At 36.4% G+C, this 18,396-nt stretch overlaps 1 protein-coding gene across 5 annotated transcripts in view; it reads left to right on the top strand.

Annotated features, from left to right (window-relative positions):
• The window catches only part of UBE2Q2 (ubiquitin conjugating enzyme E2 Q2), a 71,687-nt gene that overhangs the window by 22,028 nt on the left and 31,263 nt on the right, over positions 1 to 18,396 (top strand). For 3 of the 5 annotated variants that reach the window (XM_059371756.1, XM_059371754.1, XM_059371757.1), the window contains 5 exons: positions 4,418 to 4,558; positions 8,116 to 8,200; positions 9,704 to 9,764; positions 10,515 to 10,605; positions 17,672 to 17,730. In XM_059371756.1, the coding sequence (XP_059227739.1) occupies positions 4,418 to 4,558; positions 8,116 to 8,200; positions 9,704 to 9,764; positions 10,515 to 10,605; positions 17,672 to 17,730 (437 nt within the window). Of the gene's footprint in view, positions 1 to 4,417; positions 4,559 to 8,115; positions 8,201 to 9,703; positions 9,765 to 10,514; positions 10,606 to 17,059; positions 17,140 to 17,671; positions 17,731 to 18,396 lie in introns of all 5 variants that reach the window. The other 2 variants (XR_009399032.1, XM_059371758.1) reach the window with 2 other exon arrangements.

The raw sequence follows: 18,396 nt of genomic DNA, 5'->3' as shown, positions 1-18,396 counted from the left end.
AGTAATTGTCTAATCTTCTTTATTTTGAAATTGAATATAATTTCTAAAATCTGTCTTCATTTTTAATTCATGATATATTTTTGAGCAAAATGTTTGATTTCCTAGAAAATCTCTTAACATTTTAGCATAAGATTATATTTACATTTAATAGTAGTAAATACTTAATCCATTTTTGGTTATTTTTAAGAAGAGGATCTAATAAGTTTAGAAAATTCAGAATTTAAGACTCAAAATGGATGAAAGGCCTCAATGTGAAAAAGGAATCCATCAAAATCCTTGAGAACACAAGCATCAACCTCTTTGACCTCAGCCACAGTGACTTCTTCCTAGAAACACACCAATGGCAAGGGAAGCAAAGGCAAAAATGAACTATTCGGACTTCATCAAGATGAAAAGCTTTTGCACAACAAAGGAAACAGTCAACAAAACCAAAAGACAGCTGACAGAATGGGAGAAGATATTTGCAAATGACATACCAGATTAAAGGTCTAGTATCCAAAATCTATAAAGAACTTACCAAACTCAACCCCAAAGAACAAATAATGCAATAAAGAAATGGGCAGAGGACATGAACAGACATTTCTGAAAAGAAGACATCCAGATGGCCAACAGACATATGAAAAAGTGCTCCACGTCATTCGGCATTAGGGAAATACAAATCAAAACCACAGTGAGATACCACCTCATACCAGTCAGAATGGCTAAAATTAAGAAGTCAGGAAATGACAGATGCTGGCGAGCATATGGAGAAAGGGGAACCCTCCTACACTGTTGGTGGGAATGCAAGCTGGTGCAGCCATTCTGGAGAAAGAGCATGGAGTTTCCTCAAAAAGTTGAAATAGAGCTATTCTATGACACAGCGATCAAATGACGTGAATGGAACTAGAGGGTATTATGCTGAGTGAAATAAGTCAATCAGAGGAAGACCATTATCATATGATCTCCCTGATATGAGGAATTTGAGAGGCAAAGTTGGGGGTATGGGGGGTAGGGAAGGAAAAAATGAAACAAGATGGGATCGGGAGGGAGAAAAACCATGAGATTCTTAATCTTACAAAACAAACTGAGGGTTGCCAGGGGGAGTTGGGCATGGAGAGGGTGGTTGGGTTATGGACACTGGGGAGGGTATGTGCTATGATGAGTGTTGTGAACTTTTAAGCCTGATGATTCACAGACCTGTACCCCTGGAGCAAATAATACATTATATGTTAATTAAAAAAAAGTAAAAAAGAAACCATCATAGTCAGAAGCCTAAGGAGACATGACAAATATTATGTGGTGTCCTGGAAGGGATCCTAGAATAGGATATTAGGTAAAAACTAAGAAAAAAATGAATGAAGTATGGATTTTAGTTAAAAAAAGAAAAAAATTCTGAATTTAAATAAAAGGAGAATTTGAGAACATTTCAGGGACTACTCACTAGAAGTAGTGAAGCTATTTCATGTTTAAAAATCATCTAAGAATTTGGTAGGGCAGATTCTAAGACCTTGACTTTAGGCCAGTTTAGTTTCTAGGCACTGATATAATTATGGAAGTTTTCAGGCTCTGAAGCTTTGTTTTTAAATTTGTGTCTTTTCACTGACCATGTAAAAGGTATTTCAGTTGCACAGTCTTGATTTTAAAACCTTCTTACTGTTTAGGATCTTAGAATTAATTCAAGTTATTATCTTATTTTCTTGATCTGCAAAATCTTAAATCTAAATACACTCCTTAGAATGCTTTAAAACTAAAGAAGTAGTTGTGGTTTGTTTTGTGTCGGGGAGCAAAATAATTTTTTTAAAAGATTTTATTTATTTATTTGACAGACCATGCACATACACACACAAAGAGAGCATAAGCGGAGGGAGGGGGAGAGGGAGAGGGAGGAGCAGACTCCCCACCAAAGCAGGGAGCCTAAAACAGGGCTCGGTCCCAGGACCCTGAAATCATGATTTGAACTGAAGGCAGATGCTTAACTGACCGAACTACCCAGGCGCACCCAAGATAATTCTTAGCATTGTCTAATTTGTATGACTTTTGGGGGATAGTTTGTTTTTAAAATTTTCATGCACTGTAATTTAGGTTGAATAAGCTGCAGGAAAACATTAAGCCTTTTCCACTGGTTTGGTGTCCAGTGAAGCAGACGTTCTATTCAGAGTTTATGTACTTCTCATTGTTTTCCTTTGCAAGAATATATAAAGAAGGGACAGCAACATTTAGGGAAATCTGGAAAGATAGGAGCCTGGATTTCAGAGAAGTCAGATTAAGATAGGAGAAAGGAAGATAATCTAGGTAAACTAAAATAATGGTAAAAAAAAGGCACAGAGAAACCTTTGGGCATGGTGTGTTTAGGTGCATTGGGGCTATCTTTTGGGGAGATTAAGATTGATGTGTTGGAAAGGCAAGGTTGGCCAGAAAAGCAGATGGCTTAAAGTCTTGAATTAGAGACAAATATGTTTATAGTGGTGTGATTGTTCAGGAAAGGCTTTAAGTAGAGAATAGTGTGCTGAGTGTCATTTTACAAAGATAATCTTCACAGAACAGAATTCATCATTAATATTCAGGTAGAGAATATTTAAGGATAGGAATGTGGCTGAGTTTGAAGGTGGAGGAGGAGGAGCAGGAGAGACCAAGGACTTTTATGAGAACTCTGAAGTGCGGGATGGAACATTGGGGCTGAAAGTTACAAATCAGGGGAGGGACCTCCATGAAACTTGGAGTCATGGATAGGGTCTGAATAAGAAAGAAATACAGTAGGGGTTGAAGAGATGAGATTCTGAAGAAAAAGACCATGTGGTCTGGGTGGTCTACAAATCGCAGTGAATGAGTTCCCTTAAAAAATGGAGATAGTAAGTATCTAGTACTCCTTTAGAGATTTTGATGATTGAAGTAAAAAAAAGTTAATAGAAAAAGGTTAGGATTTTAAAAGTTCTGCATAGATTTCTTTAAATACAAGTAGATGATATGGAGAAGAAGGAAGGAGAATGATGTAGGGATTAAAGATGTTAAGTAAGGGCTATTATTCAAATTCCTAGTCTAACTTTTTGCATAATTATAAAAATCAGTTAGGTGCTTGTGACAGTAAACTTGGAAAAGAAGGAAAAGCACTGAATGTCTCTAGAGATTATTATTTCAGTATATGTCCTTCTAGCCTCCTTTTTTGTGCTTATTTTAGCGTGATTGAGATTCTTTATATTCAGTTTTGTATTCTTTTCTTTACATTGTGTTTTTTCCCATTTAATGTAACCTTTTCCCATTTATGTAACCTTTAAATTATTGTCATTTTGTTCATAAAACAGAATTATGAGCTCTTCCTGTTTTTTCTCATTAAGTCTGTACATTTACAGCACATCTGAATTCAGATTATCCACATTTCAAGTGCTTAGCAGCTGCAAGAAACAAGGGTCTGCCTGGTGGATAGCACAGCTTTAACTCGTATAGGCCCTGTAGTTGCCCAGGGACACCCAGTCCCCCAGCTCACCCCACAGTTGTGGTGAGGTCCACCCCTGGTGGGTTCTCAGGTTTGGGTTGGGGCTGCTGGTCTGCCTCACCCCCAGGCAGCAGCCAGAAGCAGCCATGAGACCCAGTTGGGCACAGAACCTGGCACCTATAGGGGCCAGCCTTCTCCACTCTCTGCTGCCATCCTCACCACCCTTTGGTTTCATTATTTGATACAGAAAAAACAATTATGCTGTATGCATTTTAACAGTCTTCTAATATTCCATGGAATTGAATTACCTGCTGTGGGTATTTGTTCTGTTTTGTTTTTAAGATTTTTACTTATTTGAGACCCAGAGAGCCCAAGTGAGTGGAAGTGCAAGTGGGAGAGAGGGGCAGATGGGAGAGGGAGAGGGAGAGAATCTCAAACAGACTCCATGCTGAGGAAAGAGCCTGCCACTGGGCTCCATCTCACGACCCTGAGGTTATGACCTGAGCTGAGCTGAGACCAAGAGACTAATGCTTCCCTCCCACACCCAAGAGACGGATGCTTAACAACTGAGCCACCCAAGCGCCCCTCTGCTCTGCTATTTTCGCACATGCAGTTTTGTGTGTGTGTGTGGGGGGGGGGGGTTGTGGCTATATAGTTTAAATAGGCATCTTTATGCCTAAATTAAATTAAATTAGTTCCTTACAATAGATTTCTAGAAGTCAAGTTACTGGAACAAAGTATAAATAAGGTTCTTTATACCTAATGCTAAACTGTTTCAAAAGATTCTTTTAATAGATTTTTTTTGGTAGTAGTTAATGATGTTTCAAATCTATTAAATATGTTTTACGCAGTTTCTAGCTTTTAAACACAATTTAGGATATAAAAGGAGGGATCCTGGACTGAATGTAAATGCCTTTTTCCCTTCCCCATTCTCTTTTCTGTTCCCTGTCAAATCAAGAATAATTTAAGTTTTGCAGAAGTTTCAATAAACTACTATTTTTCATGTAGGATATCGAAGACTTGGATCACTATGAAATGAAGGAAGAAGAGCCTATTAGTGGAAAAAAGTCAGAGGATGAAGGAATTGAAAAAGAAAACTTGGCAATACTAGAGAAAATTAGGAAGACTCAAAGGCAAGACCATCTCAATGTAAGTATGTGCAAATATCTAGAACCTGCACTTTTGGGATTGAGTAATTATAGGTAATAATATAACACTGGGCAATTCATTTAGATAACAGTCTAAACTGCCCCCCTCCACCCTTGCCTATGTTGTGGATTCAACCATGTTTTGTTTCCCTGGTGGGTTGTTGTTTTTGTTGTTAAAGTGTCTCATCTATTCATAGCTTTCTGCCATGCTCATCTGCTTTTCATGTGCTAGAATTAACCTGCACTGTGTATACCTCCTTTCCAGTATTTATACTGCTTACCCTTCTGTGAGATCTGTATATTTAAATTTAGTGTCTTCTACAATGTCAAGTTTAAATTCTTCACCACCAAACTGCAATTTGGTCTGTTGTGCTCTAACCAAACCAAAAGCATTTTTTTCTTTTGACTTAACATAACTTTTATGTGAAATGACATGGGGCGTGAAATGAACATTTAGTCTGGTAATAAACATAGCTGTTTGGCTTCAGTTTCCTCAGCTTTAAAATATAGAGAATATATACCTTTTGGGTGATTGCTCAGAAGAATAAATGAGAATGATGCTTATAAAATGCCTAAAGTGGGGACATTTTTGTTTCAACACTTCCTTCTTACTTCCTGCCTTGTTTTAGAGCTCTTTATGAAACACATGACATCTGAGGACCTTTGTCTGGGTGTAGGTTCTCAAAAACCAGGAATGAATTATTATGTAGGGAGATGCCAGGTGTTGAAAGCAGATAGATTACTCTCTCTTCTTCAGTCTTACTATATTAATTTAATTGGCAAAGGTTTTTTTTTTCAGAGAGCAAAGAAATTTAGCTCTTCCCTTATCTTGATTATTTAAAAGAAAAAGTTTGTGCATTTAAATTAATGATTTCTGTACTTTTTCTCGTGATTGCTTTCAGTTTGTATATTATAGTCAAAATGAATACAAATTATTGAATGTTTTCACGTGAGGGACACTAAGTACTTTAAACTTTACGTACCTTCCCATTTAACCTTTATAGCTACTTTATAAAATATCGTTCCTATTTATAGGTGTGAAACTGTAGTTTAAACCAGTTAAAGTAATATACTCAAGGTCACAAAGCTAGCAAGTAATAGCTTCGTGAACCTTTGCCACCCATCCCCAAAGTGTAGTGCAGCCATTAACATTTTAAATTTCACAGGACCAGGGGCACCCAAGGGGCTCAGTTGGGTAAGCCACTGCTTTCGGCTCGGGTCATGATCCCGGAATCCCAGGATCGAGTCCATCGGGCTCCCAGCTCCGCAGGGAATCTGCTTCTCCCTCTGACCTTACCCCTCTCATGTTCTCTCTCACTCTCTCTCTTAATAAATAAATAAAATCTTAAAAAAAAAAATTCACATGACCAGTTCTTTTTTTTTTTTTTTTTTTTAATTTTTTATTTTTTATAAACATATATTTTTATCCCCAGGGGTACAGGTCTGTGAATCACCAGGTTTACACACTTCACAGCACTCACCAAATCACATACCCTCCCCAATGTCCATAATCCCACCCCCTTCTCCCAAACCCCCTCCCCCGGGCAACCCTCAGTTTGTTTTGTGAGATTAAGAGTCACTTATGGTTTGTCTCCCTCCCAATCCCATCTTGTTTCATTTATTCTTCTACCCACTTAAGCCTCCATGTTGCATCACCACTTCCTCATATCAGGAAAGGAATTCTGAATGTTTTTGTCCTACAAGAAATAGCTGGCATTCATATTTAGTCCTAGGATAAGACATTGGTGCATTTTCATTTTTACAGAAATCCCAACATGGAAAAGAACTGAAACTAGTTGCATGCAGGTGAACGTGTTCTTTCTCAGTTTCTTAATATGTAAAGTAGACCTTCAGTATAACATTCTTGCTTAAGAGTCTGACTAATGAAACCCTGTTTTAGTTGATAGGGTAAAATGGCAAGGGCCTTCTAGTATTTTCAAAAATTGATGGTGATACTATATCCCTATAATAATAGCTAAAATTAAAAAAGAATTAAGGAATGGCCAAAATCAGGAACACTGACAACATTTGGTGTTGTCACAAGGATGTGAAGCAGTAGGAACTCTTACTCCTTGCTCATGGGAATGCAAAATGGTACAGTCACTTTTGAAGACAGTCTGGCAGAGTCTTAGAAAACTGAACATGATTTTTACCATGTATTCCAGCAGTTGCAGTCTTTGGTATACCCACATGAATTGAAGACTTATGTCTAGACAATCACCTCCATACAGATGTTTAGAGCAACTTTACTCATAATTGCGATACCTTGGAAGGAACCAGGGTATCCTTCAGTAGGTGAATGGATAAACCGTTATATCCCAACAATATGGAATGTATTCCCTGCTAAAAAAAGAAGTGAGCTGGGGCACCTGGGTGGCTCAGTGGGTTAAAGCCTCTGCCTTGGGCTCAGGTCACGATCCCAGGGTCCTGGGATCGAGCCCCGCATCGGGCTCTCTGCTCGGCAGATAGCCTGCTTCCTTCTCTCTCTCTCTGCCTGCTTCTCTGCCTACTTGTGATCTCTGTCTGTCAAATAAAGAAATAAAATCTTTAAAAAAAACAAAAAGTGCGTTATCAAACCATGAAAAGACATGGGGGAACTTTAAATCCATATTACTAAGTGAAAGAAGCCAATCCGATGAAAAAGCTACACAGCTGTATATTTCCAACTATGTCACTTTCTGGAAAAGGCAAAACTATGGAGACATCAAAAAGATCAGTGCCCGCCAGGGTGGGGTGGAGGGATAAATATGCAGAGGACAGAGGATTTTTAGGGCAATGAACATACTCTGTATGATACCATAATGATGGATAGGTGTTGTTACACATTTTCCAAACCCATTTAGTGTACAGCACCAAAGGTGAACCTTAAGGTGATTTATGGATTTCACTGGTAATGATGTGTCAGTGTAGGTTTATCAGTTTAAAAAAACATACTGTCTGGTGAGGGATATTGATAATACTGTGTTGTGGCAGCAGTTATATGGGAAATCTCTGTACCTTTCTCTCAACTTTTCTGTGAATCTAAAAATGCTCTAAAAAATAAAATCCTAAAGAGAAAAAAATTAATAGTTTAAAAAATCAGTGTAGGGATGTCTGGGTGGCTCAGTGGGTTAAAGCCTCTGCCTTCGGCTTAGGCCATGGTCCCAGGGTCCTGGGATCGAGACCCACATCGGGCTCTCTGCTCCATGGGGAATCTGCCTCCTCCTCTCTCTATCTATATGCGTCTCTGCCTGTCAAATAAATCTTTAAAAAATAAATCAGTGTAGTTTGAGATAGATTTAGGCTATTGTAGGAACCATGGTAATCTAGACATGTTGGTTAGACATATTTTTTTTTTCAGATGATAAGAAACAGTAAATGAGCCAGACTTGTCCCCCATTTTATATTTCTGTTGAAACTTCATAATCCTCAAATTAATTAAACATCTTTGTTTTTTTATGTTGAGTTGTGATTTGTTTTTATAATCTCATTGTAAACTTTCCTTTCTGGTTTATATATCTCAAATCTTTAGTTATCTGACTTTGTAGATTCTGGTAAACAGCAATTTTTATGTTGCAGGGTGCAGTCTCTGGGTCTGTGCAAGCTTCAGATAGACTTATGAAAGAGCTCAGGGACATATACAGATCACAGAGTTATAAAGCAGGTAAGGACCTCTGGATCTCTACTCTGTTGTCCTTATGCTGTTTTCAAAATTTCAGATAGTAAACTTTAGTTCTAATATAACTGGATAGAAACAGAGACGGTTATTAACTTTATTTTAGAGAAGTGAAATGCAGATTTAATCAAGTTATTAACAGATGTGGAAGGTAAAATAGGATGAGTTTACTTGTTCTTTGGGTTTTTGAAAATTGTTTTTATGGATACCTCATGATTTTTTTATCTTCTTGATAACAGGAATTAACTCATGATTTTTAGATTCTGGGAAAAGTATGAGTTATATCTGCTTTGAAAAGTAAATAAGATACATATATTTTTGTATGAACAAAGAACTGTTGCCGAGTTGATTTTTATTATTTTTCCTTATTTTTAAAAAACAAAATCAACTTTTATTGTATTGGTAGTTATAGTATCACTTCAAAAATACGTGTTTTTTTTTTTAATTTATTTCATAGTTTGACTTTGAGTGTTCTTTCTTAATAAGACTTAAATATTGTGAAACCTCTCTAATTAAAGTAAAATTCCCTCTTATTGTCAGATTCTAACTGTACTAAAATAAGGGAAAGAGCCAAATTTTAATATATTTGAAAAGGCACCTTTGTGATCCACTCAGTAATTCTGAGTGACCAAATCTAAACCATTAGAATCTACTTAAAATAAAAAGCAAAAAAATTTCCTGCTTTCGAGTGCAAGGTAAGCCAAACTTGATTCTGAATTATTAGAAGTTTTGGCATCCTGTTTTTCATATTAGAAGTCTAAAAGTTTATCTGTAGAAACCTCATCAAGTGCAGTTATATATTTAAATATGGGTTTACTTTTAAATGTTAAATAATTACTTGCTTGTTATAGCATTGTTGGTAGTAGCAAAAAATTAAAAATTAATAATTAGATATAGGTGGAATTGTTTAAATTATGGTATATCCATAAATAAATTGCCATAGAGTTATTAAAAAGATTGACAATAGTTTTCCTATCTACTAAATTGGAAAGATGCCCTGGAAAGTTGAAGGAAGGTTATAAAACTCTGTGGAGGGATTCCATTTTTATAGAAATATTTGCATATGCATAAAAGAGAAGTGTTAAAGTACATAGGATTTTGCGTAATTTTTTCCCCTCCTACGCACAGTTTCTCAACTCATTAAAGAATCGTCTTCATCGATGGCTTTATATAGCTTAGTTCTGTATTTTAATAGCAAAATTTCCAGATGTTGATGGTTACTTAGTGTGTTCATTTATACTGAAGTAGTAGTTATAAGATCAAATAAAGAATAATCTAGAGGCCCCTGGGGGGCTCAGTTGGTTAACCGTCTGACACTTGATTTTGGTGAGCCAGAATGAACTCTAGGTAATAGGATTGAGTCCCACATCAGGCTCCAGGCCCAGCTTGGAATTTCCTCTCTTTCCCTCTGCCTTCCCCCAACCCCTCTCTTTAAAAAAAAAAAAAAAAAAAAAAAGGAAAAAAGTAATCTGCGTTTCTATATCTTTACAGGGATTTATTCAGTGGAACTCATAAATGACAGTTTATATGACTGGCATGTTAAACTGCAGAAGTAAGTGACTCTTAGATGCTTACCCAGTCTTTGTAATGATAGACTATCACAATGGAAATTTTTTCTCCCTACTTTGATACCTTATATGGTATGGTTTTTACTTAGAACTTTAGACTATGTTTCTATAGAAATAGTTCTCAGATTGTTAAAATAAGCTGTTTCTTGGGCTTAAATAAGTAAAGTCAGAAAGAGGAAAAGAATGACCAGCTGTGGGATAAACTGGCTCATGGAGTTAGTAAGATAATTGGGAACTACAGAAACAAAAGTGTGCTTAATAACCTGATTGGCCATGATAACCAGTTTATATTTGGAATGAGGAACTTAAGTAGGCCTGAATATGTAGAATAGTTATAGACAGATTTAGATTTTGTTAGTGATTTCACTTTTTCTGGTCTTGTCTGTGATAAATTTCTCTCCTTGAATCCCTTGGCTAGTATTATAGTTTTAGAGACATTTTCTTTTTGAGTTCTTGAGAAAATATATGTGCATATGACTTTCCTTTAGAATGGCTGCTAACTTTGAATCCCTTATGGGAATGGATGTAAAATCCTGTGACCTTTTTGGACATTTAATCCCAAAGAGTCGGAGGCTATTGCGATTTATTTACCCAGGGACCATAGAGCAATGTTATGTTTGAAACTTACCCAAGGGACTCTGTTTTAGCTCTTGAACTGGTTCATTTTTCTGGTTAGTAAGAAAAAAATCTCTTGATTTTTTAATTTGAATTGTTTTTTACTTTGTAATTCTTAGGGTTGATCCTGATAGTCCTTTGCACAGTGATCTTCAGATCTTAAAAGAAAAAGAAGGCATAGAATATATTTTGCTTAACTTCTCTTTTAAGGTAAGAAAATGTTAAGCGGATTCCATATGTTTCTAATGGGAATGTGTATTTTTATATTGCTTTGGAAAACAATTTGTTGTTACTTGGTCAAGTAGAAGGTATTCATTCCCTGTGGTTCAGGAATTCTCTGCATAGTGTATACCCCACAGGAAATCAGTACTTAAGTACACCAGGAGACCTATATAAAACTGTTCAGAGCAGTGTTATTTATAATAGCACCAAAGAGAAAATAACCGAAGTGTCCATTAGAATGGAGAATTGTGGTGTTCATATAAAAACGAAAAGGAAAATGTGGGTGAATCTTAAACACAGTGTTGAGCTGAAGAAACCAGATCCCAAAACATGTTTCTACAATTTCTTTTATATAGAGCTCAAAAATAGGTGAAACTAAATTTATATTGTTTAGGGTGTGCATCTCAGTGGAAGCTGTATCCCCACTAGTCAGGTGAAAACTGGTCCTTGGAGTGAAAAAATTCTTATATATTACAATGGTCTATGGCTCTTTAAGGGACCACATTACGTAAACAGTTAATGCAGTATGTCTGTGTTAGAGATAGATGAAAAAAAATTTCTAAAATACTTTTTTAAAAAAAATTTTTAAAGATTTTATTTATTTATTTGACTGAGAGAGATCACAAGGAGGCAGAGCAGCAGGCAAAGAGAGAGAGAGGAAAGCAGGCTCCCTGCTGAGCAGAGAGACTGACACGGGGCTTGGTCCCAGGAACCTGAGATCATGACCTGAGCTGAAGGCAGACGATCAACCAACTGAGCCAGCCAGGTGCCCCGAATTTCTGAACTATTTCTAAAAAGCTTTCTTAGTAGAGCAAAAATGGAAAGGCTGAGAAACACAGATTTATGGATCCAAACCTGGGTAGGTTCAAGAAAAGCAAAGGCATGGTTTCCATAAGTTGAGGAGAGGGTGTACATCTAGGTGAGAGGGAGGGAGTTGTGAACTCTGAAAGGGACATCTGGGGATTTCTTGGAAACTGGCTGTAGTCTGATTCTTGACCAGAGTGCTGGTTACATGGATGCATATTTTAGAATATATAATGGTTTACCTTTATATTTTATGTACTTTTCTGAATTTATAGGTTATATTTAATAGTTTTTATTTTATTTTATTTATTCATTTATGACTGAGAGAGATAGCCAGAGAGGGAACACAAGCACAGGGAGCTGGAGAGGGAGAAGCAGTCTCCCGGATACGGGGCTCGATCCCAGGACTGTGATCATGACCTGAGCCGAAAGCAGACGCTTAAGGACTGAGCCAACCAGGGGCCCCTTAATAGTTTTTTTTGAATGTTAAGAGTAAAGGTTGAAAAATAACGATGGTATTTTGATAAAATGCAATGATGTAATATGAAATGAGGATAAATGTATTCCTCTTAAAACTCTTGTTTCAAAAAAAAAAAAGCAGGTGTTTCTAAGGAGTTTTGTATTTGAATTATATGGAACTTCTTTTTGCTGTGTTCTTTTAAATTGGGAAGAAAAAATTATGTAGCAATTGCCTTACAGATACATCTATTTTTTCTATTTTAGTTAGGTAGATGTCAGGGCATTAGGGACTCTGGAAGGCTTGAGGACATGGAGGGATCTAAAATATAATCCTGCTTTTCAAGAGCCTGCAGTTTTTCTTGGGGAGAAATCTGTGATGAAGTCTATACTGCTTCAGAGACCATGATGAAGAGTCTGGGATTTTAACTTTTATACAGTAAAGAACCAGTAGAGGTTTTTAGGTAGGGGCATAATTGATTATCTTTTTTTAAAACAATAATTATGTCTCCGCATCAGAATAGAGTTTGGATAAGATAGATTTCTGAGACTAGTTGGGGCTTTGATTTTGATCTGGGCAAGGAGTAATGTGCTGGAATACATGAGAGTAGACAGATATGAGGGGTTTTTAAGGAAAAAAGCAAAGACATGAAAGAATATACTTTAAAAAAGGCTAATTTTCTGAAAACTTTTTACTTAGCTTTTGTGTGTATATATTTTTGTTTGTTGATATATTCTTATTTATGATTGGACTTTGTTCAAGTTATTATTGTTATTGTTCAAATAACAAAAATGTCAAATGTCTGTATTTTCCCTATATTTCATTATTGTAGAAACTTTTGTGGTTGTCATTTGGGTTGTCTTCCTAGAGAGTGAGTCTAGTATATATTTACTGAAGTTGCTAATGTGACTGTATTTTTACTGATTGATATGGTGAAAAACCAGGATAGTAGCTTTAAAAAAAAAAATATATATATATATATGGAATGTTTTAACTCAGCAGTCTTAACAATTTTATTAAGTCATATACCCATTTGTCCAATACCAAGCCTAAGAAATAGAACCTTACACCTGAAACTGATGTAAATTGTGTCAGTTATACTAAAAAAAAAGTAGGGTCTTTTTTCCCATCAGGGCCTTTGAAAGCCCCCTGTGTGTCCCTTCCCTCTCACTTTCTTCTCAAGAGGTATCTTTAAGGGAATATGAAATCTTGACCAGGAAACTGAAAGACTTGTGGCTGCGCTTAATGTTTTCATGATATTTTCCTACTCTAGGCAGAACTTCAGGGAGGGGATGATCTGGGAGGTAAATGGCTGAAATTCTGTTGCATTTATCTTTCTGGAACATGACTCCTGATACCAGAAAGAAGGGCCATTGCTAGGGCTGGAATATTTCTTAAGAGGGCTGAGAAAAATGTGATTGCTCTGAACTAAGTGACCTTGGCAAACTGAACTACCAACTTATTAAGTATCAGGATTCACAGAATTGGAGGATAGCAGATATGAGTCAGAACAGTGATTTACAGGAAGGAGCATGAACAGTATTTATGGCCTCAGATGTGCATGGTGACAACTTGAAAGTCATGAGTAGTAAGAAAATGGAACCCGAGATACAGTATAACACAAGGTTGGGGATAGGGGCAGGAGGGAATGGAGACCTATTAGATTCATCAGCAGCCTGGAAACTGTATTATGCTATGCTCTTACGGAAATGGTGGTCTGGTTTTTCAAGCCGTGTCTGAATTACTGAACTGAATTCTGAGGTAGTATTTTTTTTTATTTTATTTTTTATTTATTTTCAGCATAACAGTATTCATTATTTTTGCACCACACCCAATGCTCCATGCAATCTGTACCCTCTATAATACCCACCACCTGGTACCCCAACCTCCTACCCCCTGCCACTTCAGATTGTTTTTCAGAGTCCATAGTCTCTGATGGTTCACCTCCCCTTCCAATTTCCCCCAACTCTGAGGTAGTATTTTAAAAAGGGTTTATTTAGACAACTTGGGTTCATTTAGAAAATAGTGGCAAGGATTTGAAAGAGATTTCCATGTCCTCTGGTAGCTGGTTAAATTTTAGATTTAGAGAGAAGAACATAGGGGTTCATGAGAGCTTGTTTTTAACTATTTAAAGGGCTGTGTATGTGTATGTGTATGGTTTTTTTTAGATTATTTATTATTATTATTATTGTTATTGTTATTTTCTTTTTTTTTTGAGAGAGAGAGAGTGAGCAAACACAAGCTAGGGGAGCAGCAGTGGGAGAGGGAGAAACAGACTCCCTGCTGAGCAGGGAGCCTGGTATGGGGGCTTGATCCCAGGACTGTGGAATCATGACCTGAGCTGAAGGCAGACACTTAACTGACTGAGCCACCCAGGTGCCCCTCGTTCTTGTTTTTGATTAACACAAAGCATGATATGAAAACTAGTAAGTCAGACTTTAAAGAAGCAATTTTCAGCTCAGTATAAAGGAAGTGATAGCTATGTAGAGTCATTCAGTGAGTTTTTCAAGAGTAGAATGTTCCTCATTTTTAAACTTTTCTTGAGAGGCAGAGATGTTGAATTAAAAACTTCATGATATCCTTGTAAACCTTGAGATTCTCAGTTTCTGCATTAGTGTACCCAGATAACTCAAATGTCTTTTTTTAAAAAATATTTTATTTATTTATTTGACACAGAGAGAGAGAGATATCACAAGTAGGCAGAGAGGCAGGCAGAGAGAGGGGGGAAGCAGGCTCCCTGCTGAGCAGAGAGCCCCATGTGGGGCTCGATCCCAGGACCCTGAGATCATGACCTGAGCCGAAGGCAGAGGCTTAACCCACTGAGCCACCCAGGTGCCCCTCAAATGTCTGTTTTAACAATCATCCTCATCCTCCCCACGATAACCCTTTAAGGAACTCTTATTTCTATAAAATATTAATTACTGAGTTCCTTGGTGCAGTTTATGTTTATTGAGCAGAGTCTCTAGGTTTTGATGTGGAGGAGTTACTCTGAAGAATTACTTAAAATGAAGGTAGTTCTCCTGGTCGTATAATCAATTTTAAAAAGGCTTATCTTTTGGGATCACATATTTAAAGATCTAAAGAGTAGGAGATTAAATGAAGTTGTACTTTACTAAGCTTTGCATCTATACCCTTAATTATATCTGTTAAGTAGCTCACCTTTTATCTACAGTTTATTTGAAAGTAGGTTTAGTAATTGTCATTTAGTTGGCATCTTGTGTGGGTAGGTTCTCCCTTGCAGTAGAAATCTAAGATTATCTGATTTAACCATCAGAAGTATGCTTTTTATCTGCCTTTCTTGTTAGAATTGCATTTTCATAGTTTATATGTTCTTTAGAATCTTATTTGAGGATGGGTGGAAGTAGGAAGTTAAAGTAAGTTACTGGAATTAGCTGCTTATTCTTCTGGTTCAAACTATATTTTTGTGTTTATTGGAAATAAGTGGATGAGACAGATATTTGTTTACCTCCCTTAGCCTCAGATTCGTTTGAGACAATTAGTTCTTCCTTTTTATTTGACCACAGATATTGAAGGTAATTTCTCTTAGACTTCCTGCCATGTCTTTATTAGGGGCAGTGTGCTTTTTCCTTACCCAACTGCTGTAGGGAAATGAGGGGCAGCCTTCTTGGCTTCCTGACCACCAAGAGACAAACCTCTAATGCTCTTGGCCACCTTGGCTACCATTGTTGATTTAGTTCATAAAAAGAAAAATCTCTGTTCTTCAGGGAATCTTCTTCTAGGACTGAGGATTTGAAAAAGAGAATTGTTCTTGGTAGCCTGAGAATTAGTTGAGGTTTCTTTTCTCTTCTCTTCATATGTTTTTATCAAGTCTGATGATCTTTGTCTTTTAATTAGAACAGTTAGTCTATTTGCATTTAATATTATTTGACATTTGGATTTCAATCCCATCTCCTAAGTGCTTTTTACTTTTCTTGTTATTCCATTTTCCTTTTTCTCATATTTTGGATTTTTTTTAATTGTTCCAGTTTCTCACCTCTTTTAGCTTAGTACTTGGGTGTTCTCTTACTCTTCTTAACTGCCTAGCAGCTACAGTGTATATCCTTGTCAAAGTGTAATGTAAATTTAATTTGTATTTTACCTTTTTCTCATCAATGAGAAGACTTAGAATGTGGATTCCCTGTCAAATAATGTGCTTTCATGCATTTTCTGTACTTACCTAGAAGCTATACATCATTGTTCAGTAATTAGTCAGTATTCAGTCACAATTGCATATTTGTTCTTTTCATGGTCTTTATTCTTCATATTTCCATCTAGAGTCCTATTTCTTCTGTCTGAAGAATATTCTTTATTTCCTTTAGCTTGGATCTCCTGACAAGAAAACAACTTTATTGTGAAATCATTTTTTTGAAAGTATCTGAATTGGGTATAGATTTTTAGGTTAGAAATTTCTTTTAGCAACTCAAAAACTTACCATTCCCTCATTGGGGCTTCCATTATTTCTGTTGAAATATTCATAGTGCCTACACCTTGTGATGTCTTTCAATTTTGGAAAATTCTCAAGACGTTCTCTTTAAATATTGCTTCAGTTCCATTCTCTTATGTCATTTTAGGACTCTATATATGATAAGCCTTTCTAATACATTCCCCTGTGTCTTGTCATTTTCTGCATTTTCTACCTTTTTCTTTTGGCTTCATTCTGGATGTCTTTTGGCCTATTTTCCTGTACACTGAATTTCTCTTCCACTAAGTCTCTACTTGTGGTTCAGTTCGTCTGTTAAGTTAGTGATTTCAGTCATTACATTTCTAAGTTTCAGAATTTCTGTATGGTTCATTTTTATAATTTTAGTCCTTTGCCAGGGTTTTCAATCTTGTCTTTTCTTTGCTTGTACATATTCAGCATAGCTATTTTAAAAGCTATGTCTGCTAACTCTATTTAATCTTGAACTCTTACAGTTTTTGTGTCATTTGCTTCTCATTTCCTGGACATGTTTGTCTTAAGTCTTGTGTAACTGCCTATTTTTAGGAATAGACATTTTAAGTGAAAAATTAGCTAATTTTGGAAGCCTTAGATGGTATTCTTCTCCAGAGAGGGTTTATATTTGTCCTTGTCTGTCTTGGGCACTAGCAGTCCAGGGTCAGTGAATCCAGTCAGGGATTTAGGTGTTGTAAAGTTGGACTTCATTCCTTGTCAGTTAGGTCAATTTGTCATTTGTCCTTCAGGGTCCCAACCTAAAGTGTGGGAGACTTGTCAAGGCCTCTCCTTGGTGGACCCCAGCTCCAATTTTTACCTCCCCAGCCCTGTAAGTGTGAGTCTGTGTTCTACTGAGCTTCTTGACTTCTTACCTTCCTCTTCTGTAATTGAAAGAAAACCTAAGGTTTGGGGGTTAGGGGAGAGGCCTGGCTCTCTCTGGGATTCTCTTTTTCTTCCTGATCTTAGCTCTGTAATTGTTAAATTTTTAAAAAAATTGTTAAAATTGTTAAATTCTATCCACCTCTTCTAATTGTCAACCAGAGGATTGCTCTAAGTTACCTAGTGTATCATTATTGGAATGGTCCCTATATATAGTTTTATTGGAAATGGAACACCCCTTCATATTTTTTATAACTGTTTGGCCATGATTTTTTTTTCTTTTTTTCTTTCCTTTTTTTTTTTTTTTTTTTTTTTGCTGTGGTTTTTACTTCATTTTATTTTTGGTACTATTTTTACTTTTATGACCCTCATCATCAGATAATAAATGCACACATTCTTTGTAGACTATTTTAAAATCTTTGAAATAATATAGTATTAAGGGGTTTCTTCAAATTAGTTAAACTTTCCCATTTGCATTTTAGGATAACTTTCCATTTGATCCTCCATTTGTTCGAGTGGTGTTACCTGTTCTCTCAGGAGGGTAAGTTTAAGTAACTATTTTTTTTGATAGTGTATGTAAGAATCATTTGGAGGATTAGTTAAGTGCTGGGAGGCCTAGAATGCTCAGCTTTACCCCAGGGTTACTGATTCACTCAGTCTGGATGGGAAAAGCTGAGAATATGCATTTCTACAATTCTAAGATGGTCTCAGGTGAAGCCGATATTGCTCATATGGGAACCATCATTTGAGAACTGTTATGTTGTTTATCAGTAGAAGTTTTTAATGTCCCCTCTTTGTATACATTTCATCATAAAAAATCAAATGTTTTTCAAATATAAATTGTGACTGATGGCTTAGAGAAATATTTGAGAATGATTCTCACAAGCCTATGATCCCTGGAATAATCACAGAAAAATCTCATGGGCTCCTTCTCCCTGCTCATTGCATTGCTACAATGCAAGGTGGATAGAATTCTTATAGAAGAGTTGTATGAAATTGTGCTGACAAAATATCTTATCATTATGTTGACAGGGTTTTTTGGTGTTTTGTGTTAATTTTCTTTTTTCCTGGTAAGCAAGCTATTAGCTTGTTCAGGAACAGGAAAATACAGGAAAGAGAATGTTTTAGAAAGAAACATGGGTAAGCAAGCTATTAGCTTGTTCAGGAACAGGAAAATACAGGAAAGAGAATGTTTTAGAAAGAAACA

The sequence above is a fragment of the Mustela nigripes genome, chromosome 13, assembly GCF_022355385.1.
Source record: "Mustela nigripes isolate SB6536 chromosome 13, MUSNIG.SB6536, whole genome shotgun sequence".
Lineage (NCBI taxonomy): Eukaryota > Metazoa > Chordata > Mammalia > Carnivora > Mustelidae > Mustela > Mustela nigripes.
Note: the sequence above shows the minus strand (reverse complement) of the source record. Positions and strands in the feature narration are given on the sequence as shown.